The sequence below is a fragment of the Geotrypetes seraphini genome, chromosome 15 (genome assembly GCF_902459505.1).
Source record: "Geotrypetes seraphini chromosome 15, aGeoSer1.1, whole genome shotgun sequence".
In the NCBI taxonomy this organism is placed as follows: Eukaryota; Metazoa; Chordata; class Amphibia; order Gymnophiona; family Dermophiidae; genus Geotrypetes; species Geotrypetes seraphini.
In genome coordinates, this window is record NC_047098.1 from 16,824,534 (window position 1) to 16,836,920 (window position 12,387).

Below are 12,387 nucleotides of genomic sequence, written 5' to 3' on the forward strand. Positions count from 1 at the left end.
TGCAAAATAAATATATAAATAAATCCTAGCTTTGCTAAGTCAAATCTCACTAGACTGGTAAAAATCTGTTCCAGGTATTTTCCAGAACTGCATTTTCCTGTTGGATGTCGACTTGATTGAACCTCTTGATTCCAACTCATTTCTCTTCTATGAATGGTGATGAAGTTAGCCAGCTTTTGTATATTAATGTCTGCCATTTAATATATAGCCTATAATACTCATTTTATCGTATATAGATAAATGAGTATTGTGGCCGGGCCTGGACAATTAGACAAGTGGTTCCCAACCCTGTCCTGGAGGACCACCAGGCCAATCGGGGTTTTGGGATAGCCCTAATGAATATGCATGAGAGAGATTTGCATATAATTGAGGAGACAGGCATGCAAATCTGTCCCATGCATATTCATTAGGGCTATCCCAAAAACCCGACTGGCCTGGTGGTCCTCCAGGACAGGGTTGGGAACCACTGGATTAGACGTGTCCAGGGACCGATACCCTAAGCCAGGGGTAGGCAATTCCAATCCTCGAGAGCCGGAGCCAGGTCAGGTTTTCAGGCTATCCGCAATAAATATGAACGAGATAGATTTGAATCTCAAGGAGGCAGTGCATGCAAATCCATCTCATACATATTTATTGTGGATATCCGGAAACCTGACCTGGCTCCGGCTCTCAAGGACCGGAATTGCCTATCCCTGCCCTAAGCCAGGGGTGGGCAACTCCGGTCCTCGAGGGCCGGAATCCAGTTGAGTTTTCAGGATTTCCCCAATAAATATGCATGAGATCTATTTGCATGCACTGCTTTCAATGCATATTCATTGGGGAAATCTTGAAAACCCGACTGGATTCATTGGAGAAATCCTGAAAACCCGACTGGATTCCAGCCCTCGAGGACCGGAATTGCCCACCCCTGCCCTAAGCCACACAGACCTCAGCTGAGCGAAAGCGAGGTATGGGTAGCTGGGAAGGACTTCTATAAAGTTCAAAAATAGTGCAAAACACTTGTGTGTCACAAAAGAAGTCTTTATTTTACACCAGACTTGGTGCATTTAACTCAAGTTAGTAGCAATTCAAAAGTGAGTTCCAAAATACAGGCAAATAGTCCTTGCACAAAACACAAACAAAAACAATCCATTTGTTTCCTTTATTTGGCTTGCTGCCATCCACTAGCTTCTATTTCAGCCTTTTAATGGTCTTCTCCGAGACTCTAAGGCCTACACCTGCCACACGGGGCTAGGCCCTTCCCAGCCCAGCCATTGTTTTCCACCTGGTCTGTTCAAACAGATTCTGCTATGATTTCTGGTAAGTCCATTCACTGGGGAGAAATCCACCTTGGAGTTTTAGTAACCCAAAATACCCCCAGAGGTGTTGGGATCTGTGCCCGCCCTGTAGATTTTGGTGTACAAAAATCCCAACCAAGATCTCACTAGATTTTGAATAAAGAGTTCCTCGGTGTCCTGTGGCCAGCAGTGACTTAGGTAAGCAGTTTAACAGCATCCCAGAAAAATGAACTCAGTCCTGCTTGGACTTAGGCCGTGTAGTTTTTATCCCTGCAAGTCTCATACAACAAGTGGCAAAAAGGAAAAAAAAAAAACCCTCTTTCAGCCAGAGATTTAAATAATACAGCCTGGCTAGTCTGGAATCTTCACCAATAATTTCCCTTTGATAAACTCAAAACTACTGTGCCTCAGCCTCACTCCATTAAATCAGGGTCAGTAGCGTATGAAAAATCCTCATTCATTTCTAAATCATTTTCATTTGTGTAGGAGTCCTCTAAATCACTAAATATCCTTATCCATTCCCTAGTAAACTCTAAAATCGATTACTGCAATGCCCTTTTTAAAGGGATTGCACAAAATGAAATAAGACGGCTTCAAATCATACAAAATACTTCCATTAAACTTATAACAAAGAAAAAAAAATTTGACCACGTAACACCACTTCTCAAAAACGCTCACTGGCTTCCAGTATCGCATAGAATAACGTATAAAATATGCCTACTCACTTTTAAAGCAATGCTTTTCAAAATACCTGCATTTATTTTTAAATTATTGATGCCTTACTCCACAAACAGAATATTGCGGTCAAACGAACAGCATTTACTGACAATTCCATCTCTAAAGATCATTAATACCAGAAGACAATTTATCTTCTCAGTTACTGCCCCACAAATCTGGAACTCTCTGCCAATTTATTTAAGAGAAGAACATAATATTGATAAATTCAAGACTAATTTAAAAACATTCCTTTTCAAAGACGCTTTTGATTAATAAGTCTTACTCTGAATTCATTAATGCTGTATTTGACCATTCATTTTAATTCCCATCCTTGTGTTTTTGCCTGACCTCCTTTTCTATAATATTTTGTAGTTCAAATCCCCTCTTCCTATTACTCGTGTTTTGTTAAGTTTGATATAGTCTAATTTATTTTAATGTTATGTTTAAATTAATGTTTTTATTTTTTAATATTGTAATTTTAATTGTTTCTGTTCATCGCTTTGAAGTAAGATTAAGCGATTCATCAAAAATTTTAATAAACTTGAAACTTGAAAATCCTCCCAATCTTGAGGTCCTACCTACCGTACTGGAGTATATGGCTCTGGAGCACTTCTGTTTCCTGGAAGAGGAGGTCTGGTTCCCAACTTCCCATCTCTCTCCCTGCTGGGTTTCTCCTGTGTGAATCAGTCTCACATGGTTGCCTGCAACTAGGAACCCCACCCTTTTTTCTCTCAGTGGCTAACTGCCTGTGAAGGTGTGCCCTTGCTAATTCTGAGCTCAGGTGCTTGTTGAGCTGGCTCAAACTAGTTCTGGATTTGCTAGGCACTTGAGCTGTTCCAGTCCTGGCTTTAGGAATTCTCTGCCCTCGGCCTGATGGAAGTTGTAGTCCTGTTACCTTGCTTTTCACTTGCTGCTTAGAAAAAGGTAAACAGGCGTGAGGAGTCTCTACCTCCTTCTGTGCACCGCTATGCAAAGGCATTTTCTTTCTTGGCAGTGCCCTAGGAGGAATTGTAGGTTTATCTGCTGTTTTCTCCTGGGGCAATTCCCTACTTTGCTCATCAGTTCTGGGAGCAAAGAAATTTGACCATGTAACTCCCTTACTTCAAAATGCTCATTGGCTTCCGGTGTCTATATAAATTATGTTTACTTACATTTAAATCTCTATTATTTAAAACTCCAGCTTTTATTTATAAAGCATTGATACCTTATAATTCTTCTAAATTACTGAGATCAAACGACCAACATTTATTGGTCATCCCCTCTCTTAAAATTATTAATACTCGAAGGCAATTTATCTTTACTATTAAGGCGCCTCAGACTTGGAACTCACTCCTGCTATGCTTAAGAGAGGAGAAGCACTTGGAAAAGTTTAAGAGCAAACTTAAGAGTTTTCTTTTTAAAGATGCATTCAATATTTAATTGAAATGTTATATGCTCTTTCGGGGTTTTTTTTTTATTAACTTACCTATTTAGTAGTCTTTCCATTCCTCTTGTGCTTAACCTTTAATTGTTGACTCTTTCCTTTCTAAGATTGTATTTCTTTCCTGCCTTCCCTACTGTGTCATATATTGCGTTAATTAGTTTTTTTATTATTTTTTGAAAACTTATCCCTTTATTAATTATGTATGTCTACTTCATGTATATTTTAAATATGTATTTTGCTGATTTGTACATTGCTTAGAATTTGGAATAGGCGATTAATCAAATAATAAATAAACCTGAAACCTGAAACTGCAAGGATTCCTTTGCCTTCACAGGGAGTTCCCTGTGACAATATATTGTGGTGAAGAAGCCTGGGTAGGGGTAAAAAAAACAACAAAAAAAACCACCTCCAGAAGGGAGGTCTTCCTGGAGATCCAGGGATGGGATGGTATTAAAGCCAAGGGTCTTATGGGACACTGCAAGGCCAACCACACATCACACATACACCCACAGTCTGGAAAAAAAAAAAAAAAGACAGGAGAAAAAAATGGAGAAAAAGCCTCAGTTAAGCTACATATGGCTAAAAAAAACTCCACTTATGTGTCTTCCCTATATCAAAAACAAAGTAGCAGCCCACATTTTTTCACCACTGTTTTTGATATAGTGAAGACATAGAAGTGGAGTTTTTTTTAGCCCTATGAAGCTTAACTGATGCTTTTTTTCCATTTTTTTCTGTGCCTTCTTTTTTTCAGACTGTGGGTGGCCTTGCAGTGTCCCATAAGACCCTTGAATGTTCTAATGGTGATTATTTGTGCCCCCATCCGAAGTTAGTTTGGAATGGTATTAAAGCCCCATCTATCCAACCTGCTCGTGGGATAATTGTGCCTTGGGCCCCATTTGAAAGGGAATCAGTTACTCAAGAAGCTAAGAGGGAAAGCTGTTCATTTCCTTGGAGCCAAACCAGTTTATACAGACCTACTTGCCCAGAGGATTATCTGAGCGACAACACTGAATATCAGTAATGCCCAAATAACTTCCAGCTCCTCCTAGGCTTTGATAAAGTGGGGATCAACATTTATGCACCAAATATGCATGTGGAGAGCCTCAAGGTTCTGTTTTTGGGCCTGTTCTTTTTAACATTTTTATAAACGATATTGCTGCAGGGCTGTCGAGTAACATTTGCCTCTTTCTGGATGATACCAAAACCTGCAATAGACACCCCGGATGGTGTGAATAACATGAAGAAAGATCTGGCGAAGCTTGAAGAATGGTCTGAAATTTGGCAGCTAAAAAAAAAGCGAGGTCATGCATTTGGGCTGCAAAAACCCAAAGGAACGGTACAGTTTAGGGGGGTGAAGAACTTATGTGCACGACAGAAGAGTGAGACTTGGGTGTGATTGAATGTGATGATTTTAAGGTGGCCAAACAGGTTGAAAAGGTGACAGCAAAAAGCTAGAAGGATGCTAGGGTGCATACGGAGAGGTATGGTCATTAGGAAAAAGGAGGTATTGATACCCCTGTATAAGACTGGTGAGACCTCTTAAAATATTGTGTACAATTCTGAAGGCCACACCTTCAAAAAGATATTAAAAGGACGGAGTTGGTCCAGAGGAAGGCTACTAAAATGGTGCGTGATATTCGTCATAAGGAGTATGGGGACTGACTTAAAGATCTCAATCTGTATACTTTGGAGGAAAGGGGGGAAGAGGGGAGATATGATAGAGACGTTTAAATACCTACTTGGCATAAATGCACATGAGTCAAGTCTCTTTCATTTGAAAGGAAACTGTGCAATGAGAGGGCATAAGATGGAGTTAAGAGGTGATAGGCTCAGGAGTAATCTAAGGAAATACTTTTTTTTACAGAAAGGGTGGTAGATGCGTGGAACAGTCTCCTGGTAGAGGAGGTGGAGACAGAGACTGTGTCTGAATTCAAGAAAGCCTGGGATAGGCAAGTGGGATCTCTTAGAGAGAGGAGATAAAGATTACTGTGGATGGGCAGCTCTATGACCTCACAATGCAGGTGCAAAGAGCCTTAGCCTATAGGAAGAGGAGATGCAAATGTTAAGAGCCTTAGCCAATAGGGAGAGAAGGAGACAGTGGATGCTGTGGATGGGAGACTGGATGGGCCCATTTGGCCTTTATCTGCCATCATGTTTCTATGTAAATGATCAGAATAACAGCATATATTTCTTAATATTTTTTTTATATACTGCTTATATCCTAGGACAGGGGCAGGGCACAAGGGCTGCAATCCAGTCGGGTTTCCTGGATTTCCCCAATAAATATACTTGAGACCTATTTGCATGCACTGCTTCAATTGTACAGTATGCAAAGAGATCTCATGTATATTCATTGGGGAAATCCTGAAAACCCAACTAGATTGCAGCCCTCATTCCCCACCCCTGACCTAGGCCGTTTACATTGAATAGTAACCAGGTAATCTCCCTATCTCTGCCGGCAGGTTCACAATCTAGCTTTGTGTGCAGATATATTCAGTGGTGCCTCGGTTTGCGAGTAACCCGGTTTGCGAGTGTTTTGCAAGACGAGCAAAACACTCAGCAAACTTTTGACTCGCAAACCGAGCACTGCCCCGATCAACGAGCACTTACAGAGGATTCCTCTTCCGTCTTCCGGCCAGCCTTCTACATCGGGTGACTTCCGCAGGTTGGAGGACCTCTGTCTGGGCCTACGTGGCCGGGTGTTGTCCCGCCTGCGCGTTGCATGTGACGCGCACAGCGTCAATCATCGGCGTTGTGCGTGTCGTTCGCGGCGTGCGGGTGGGGCGGCGCTCGGCTGAGTGGGCTCGGGTGGGAGCTCTCCAGCATGCAAGAGGCATCCGACATGGAGGGCTGGTCAGCGGATGGAGGAGGCATCCCTCTGAAGGCACTGCGAGGTTCTCCGGCGGCTGCCAACCCCCTCCCCCCCCGAAGCGGCACTGTGGGGTTCTCCGGCGGCTGGCATCCCTCCCCCCCCAGAAGCGGTACTGTGGGGTTCTCCGGCGGCTGGCATCCCCCCGAAGCGGCACTGTGGGGTTCTTCTTCAGATGACCCACGGAGGAGATGGCGCTGCAGCATCCGGCACCCGACAGGTATAGGCCCCGGGTTCTAGAATGAATCGTTGCTGTTGCCACTATTTTCTATGGGGAACTTCGTTTTGATAAACGAGCATTTTGGATTACGAGCATGCTCCTGAAACGGATTATGCTCGTAATCCAAGGTACCACTGTATGTAAATGCCAGAATCCCACTTAAGTCCATTCTGTTGGGTACACCACTCTATAACACTGTGCACATTTTAAGAGAACGTTCCTGACCTACCCATGCCCCTGCCATGGCCACGCCTCTTTACAAATCCCCTGGAAATACTTAGGGCTCCTTTTACAAAGGTGCGCTAGCATTTTTAGCGCACGCTAACCCCGCGCTACACGGCTAGAACCAACGCCAGCTCAATGCTGGCGTTAGCATCTAGCGCGCGCTATTCCGCGAGTTAAAGCCCTAATGCAGCTTAGCAAAAAGGAGCCATTAGACATTATTCAATAAAGGGGTGTGTATTTTTCTATGGATCTGCCATTTCTGCCCCGTTTTGATGCCTTGCGTCCGTTAGAATGCTTGTCTGCACCAAAACCTCAGTGCAAAAGTGGCATTTAACTCTTTGTGGACTAGAAACAGCACCAAGGGCCTCGTAGATTGGGATAGCAAAGTTCACTCTATTAGATGACCCGACATGGGCCGTGTTTCGGCAAAAATGCCTGCTTCAGGGGTCCATGCTGAAAAATACATAAATAATGACTTTGAACAATCATCTATAAAATCATAAAAACAATATCTCACATATAGAACTTAAAAGAATACATGAATACCGCTAGCTCCTTCCCACTCCCAAAACCACTTCCCAACACCCCAAAGCAACCTCATCCACTCTTTATCTCCTCTAGAAATTACCAGATATTTTATAATACGATTTTGGTAATTCTTTTGTAATCCGCCTTGAACCACAAGGCAATGGCGGAATAGAAATCTCTAATGTAATGTAATGTAAACATTATAAAACATTCAGCTAAAAATATGTCAATATAACAAATTTTGAGTGATGACCAAAATATGTGAACTCTTGAAAACAATCCACTCTCGAACTCTGCAACATATATACGTATAATTCCTCTGTGCATGTACTTTGCTTCTATAAAAGCCTATATCTGATTGGCACGGTGGCAAATTGTCAATTGCCCTTTCTGTGATACTACTGTCTAATCAAGGATTCGAGCCTAACAACAACAACAACAAAAAAAAGAATCACTGTTGAACACTGACCCTAATCTCCAGTCCTATTCTTGCAAGAAACTCTTCCAGTTCCCTGCCTTTCCTTCTTCTTTCAGGTGCCACGGCAGGATTCCCTGCACTATAGTGAAGTCCAACAGATGCTGGACATTTTACAAACAGCATGAATCTGCTCCAGAGAGCTCTGAATGGCTTCCTCCAGGCATTCCTTCTCCCTCCCGCAGGCAACTTTTACAAAGAATGATCTCTTGCCAGATGTGTCAACACTTGAAAATTGGCTGCCAACGCCGCTTGGTCTTCCGCCCTATTTTCAATTCGGTGTAGGCATTCTTTTTTTTTCTTTCAATTAACATATTCTTATCAAGGGACCCGACTTAAAAATCAAAATGTCCAAAGGAAAAAAACTTGACAATTCTCTAACCAGATCAAGACAGATTTGGAATTTGAAACCCCTAATTTATAAACATTCCCTCCCCCCAACATATCGAGACATACGCTTTGTAAATCGGTGCGTTAAGAGGAATAGTTTGCAAGATGTTGCCCACTTGAGTACATCTGTTGAATAACGTTAATGACAGGTCACAGCCACTGAACCTTTTCTCATTCAGTCTTCCTGGAAAGTACCCGTGGGCAGTGTTCCCTCTAAGCGGGCGGGTGTTGTGAGCAAACTTTTTTCACTGTGAGCTAAAAATATCGGGCGCCAGCAAGTTATGAGCCAAATAAATATGTTGCTTTCTACCACAGAACTTCCTTACGTTTGTATGGAATCTATCCCCTTTCAACTTTAGAGAGTGCCCTCTCGTTCTCCCTGCCTTAGCTACTAAGTCTATTCCCTTCAGTACCTTGAATGTTTCTATCATGTCCCCTCTCAATCTCCTCTGCTCAAGGGAGAAGAGGCCCAGTTTCTCTAATCTTTCGCTGTACGGCAACTCCTCCAGCCCCTTAACCATTTTAGTTGCTCTTCTCTGGATCCTTTCGAGTAGTACCGTGTCCTTCTTAAAGTACCAGTGCTGGACGCAGTACTCCAGGTGAGGGCGTACCATGGCCCGGTACAGCAGCATGATAACCTTCTCTGTCTCTTCAGTCCAGCATCTGCCCCTTCCATTCACTGTCTGTCTTTCCCTGCCATCTCTCCTCCTGCCCCCCCCCCACCCCCCAATTTGGTCTAGCATCCATCATCTTCCTTCTGTTCCCCTCATGGTCTGGCATCTCTATCCTTCCCTCCCCCCTGTGGTTTTTAGCATATCTCTCTTCTCATTTCCTCCACTCAGATCTGATCATTCTCTGCTCTCTCTTCCCTTTTCTTCTCTGGTCTTCCTTCTCTATTTTCTGCCTCCATCTAAATTAAATTCTTTCTTACTATTTAGTCCCGTTTCCCTCTTTTCACTGTGTCTACACACAGCTTGTCACCCCTTTCCCTCACCCCTCCATTATCTTACTATTTTCTTCCCCCTTTATTTATCTCCTCCTTCCATCCAGTATGTGTTCTTTCCCCACTTCCATTCAGCATCTGCTCTCCCTTCTCAACTGACATCCATCTGCCTTCTGCTCTCTCTCCCTTCTTCTCACTTCCATCATCTGTCCCCTTCTCTCTCTCTCTCATCTCCTCCATTACATCATCTGCCCCTTCTCTCTCTCTCTCTCTCCCCCCCCCCAACTTCCATCATCTGCCCCCCTTCCCCTCACCTTTGTGGGTCACTTTCTTTCCCCTGAGGGTGGCTCATGTCACAGGGGAAGCTTTGGCCGAGCAGAACCGCTTGATTGACAGTGGAACTTACTTGATTGATGTCGATGCTGGGGCCCGTTGCCGTTTGAAGGAAAAAAAAAAAAGGTGGAAAAAAGGAACCTGTAAAGGCGAGAGGAAGGGAAACCTCCAGGACAGCTGCTTTTTGCCCTCCTTCAGCGGCCCAAGAGTTCAGACCAGCAGCGGCAGCTCTGTATGCTTTTAACTGCCGGGACTCCTGCCTTCCACCGCGTTTGCCTCCTGCCTTGTCTCCGCACCTCCAGACCAGCAGCGGCAGCTGTGTATGCTTTTAACTTCGGCACAGAGCTGCCCCTAATCAATAGTTTAGCGCGGTTTCATGAGGCAGCCTCGGGGCCTTTGATAGCCGGCCCGCTTCGATGATGCGATGTGGGCCGGCCTAGCAAAGGCCCCGAGGCTGCCTTATGAAACCGCGCTAAACTATTGATTAGGGGCAGCTCTGTGCCGAAGTTAAAAGCATACACAGCTGCCGCTGCTGGTCTGGAGGTGCGGAGACAAGGCAGGAGGCAAACGCGGTGGAAGGCAGGAGTCCCGGCACAGCGACTGCAACAGGAAGTTGCAAGTCAGCTGACGCCGGCCTTTCGTTGCGGCGGGGACCGAATCCTTCGCGGACCGGCAAGATTTTGTTTGCGGACCGGCGGTTGAAGAACTGTGCTCTACACTGTGTGCGCTGTGACGAGAAACATGTGCGCTGCGAGGTAATATTTTGTGCGCGTGCGCACGTCAACGCAGCTTAGCGGGAACACTGCCCGTGGGTCTCGTTTCATCAACAGTTGTGCCACAGGGGCAGAATTAGTTCCTTGGAGCTTTTCTCACTCTCCCCTTTAAGAAAGTTGCTTAAGATTTTGAACTGTTGATGATTTTTGATTTACATATGGCCACCTGAGAAAATCCATACTGAATTGCTCATAATCCTGCCTAATGAGCACATGCTTTATTTCTACTATCTAGCATATTCTTCATGGAGTTGAGAAGAGAAGTCCTAAAATACAAGATGATCAAAAGGTGACATGTTCAAAATACTTCCAAGGATATGTATCTTCACTTTAAGTTTTTTGAAAATTAGCTTCTTTTGCATTGCCAACAAATAGATAGACGTACAGACAGAGAGATCGACAAATAAGCCCCTGTGAATTACTCTATATTGATGATATATTTCCAATAAAAACTGCTGGGCTTGATCATGGTATGTAGATCTGAATTCTGATTATATCGTTGACGGAACAAAGTTTGTGCAACAGCTGATGTCACAACAGCTCATAATTCGGAACTAGTTACCAATTATTCAAACAAGAAATGACATCACCAGTCAACTTCTATGAGGAACTAAAGTTTAGGCAGCGGAACTGGCTGGGTAACTAGGCCATGACCTCACCACTTTTTTGCCCCATGTGGCATCAGTAACCAAGGAGCTTCAGGTTGATTTGTTTGCCACCTCTATCTCAAAACAAAGAGGTTTTCCGCTGCCTTGAGCTAAAATTGTGCTGGATACCGTTCACATGCTTTTGAAGCTCAATAAAGTAGAAGGATAAGCAAGCAACGAAAATATAGAGGGGAAAAATAGTATCAAAGTTCTCCCCAATAGCATAATCACAGGGCAAATGACCTTCAATGCCGAGTGTAACCCTCGTTTCCCACTGGGCATCAGAGAGGGTTACTTTGTAGAAAACTTAACAGAAAGTAGGGAAGACAGGGCCAGGATCAACTTGGGCTAGGAGGTCGATGGACACAGTAATCCATTCACTCAACACTCTCTTTTATCCAATAAACCGCTCCGGGCCAGAAACTGGAGTTCTGAACCAAAAGGTTTACCTCCATGCCCGCGACCATGTCGCCCAGGCTGGCTGCCCATACGTTGATGCTAGCGTTCAAATCTTTGCACAATATGACACCAAGCTACATGACAAGCCAAGCTTCCTCTGTACGTGCCGAATAGGTCCCTCTGCTCCCAGGATGAAATACACCTCAAAACGCCCGTTGGTCGTGCCCTTCAACTGCAAACTTCCAAAGAACGTTCTTACTCCTACTTCATAGCAAGCCACTGGAATCGACTGCCCCAGCAGATCAGATCCCTTGAAGGACTCATCAACTTTAGGAAAGCAATAAAAACAGACCTCTTCGCCTAACTCTCCCGCCAACACCAATGGATCAAAAGGAAATTTATAGTGGTACAAGATGCTTGTTATGTCACGTTAGGACTTGTATTGAAACATCTTAAACTGTAACTATGGCAAATTTAACCTGTAAACTATATATTATGTACAGTATATTAGTATTAGATCCTTAGTAGAGAATGGCACGGGGAAAAATCTGGCCCCATCCCCGCAGGAACTCAATTTCCCTGTCCCGTCCCTGCATGTTTTGTCGCTGCCCCCTCTCTCCACCCCATTCCTGTAAGCTCTGCCTTAACCGCACAAGCCTCGAACACTTATGATTTTAAAGTGTTTGAGGCTTGTGCAGATGAGGACGGAGCTTAGGCATTGGTGGAATGAGGCATTATGACATCACAATCTGAGCTCTAGAACGTTGCTACTTATGATTTTAAAGGGTTCGAGGCTTGTGCAGATGAGGACGGAGCTTAGGCATTGGTGGAATGAGGCATTATGACATCACAGTCTGAGCTCTAGAATGTTGCTACTTATGATGCTTGTGCAGATGAGGACGCAGCTTAGGCATTGGTGGAATGAGGCATTATGACATCACAATCTGAGCTCTAGAATGTTGCTACTTATGATTTTAAAAGGTTTGAGGCTTGTGCAGATGAGGACGGAGCTTGCAGGAATGGGGCAGGGACAGGAATAGAATTCTCTGATTCGGGGCAGGAAAATGAGTTCCCGCGAGGACGGAGAAAAATTTGTCCCCGTGTCATTCTCTAATCCTTAGTATGTATTGAGTTAGATTAAAAACTTGTATCAAAAACTTGTATTGCA

General features: G+C 43.9%; 1 protein-coding gene across 10 annotated transcripts in view; it reads right to left on the bottom strand.

The window, feature by feature from the left end:
* Nucleotides 1-12,387, bottom strand: part of PRDM16 (PR/SET domain 16) — an 888,295-nt gene that overhangs the window by 751,900 nt on the left and 124,008 nt on the right. For 8 of the 10 annotated variants that reach the window (XM_033921992.1, XM_033921995.1, XM_033921994.1 and 5 more), the window contains exon 1: nt 2,577-2,681. The exons of the other annotated variants lie outside the window; for them this stretch is intronic. In XM_033921992.1, coding sequence (XP_033777883.1) covers nt 2,577-2,646 — 70 coding nt within the window. In that variant the 5' untranslated portion in view covers nt 2,647-2,681. Of the gene's footprint in view, nt 1-2,576; nt 2,682-12,387 lie in introns of those variants that run through there. 10 annotated transcript variants of the gene reach the window in all.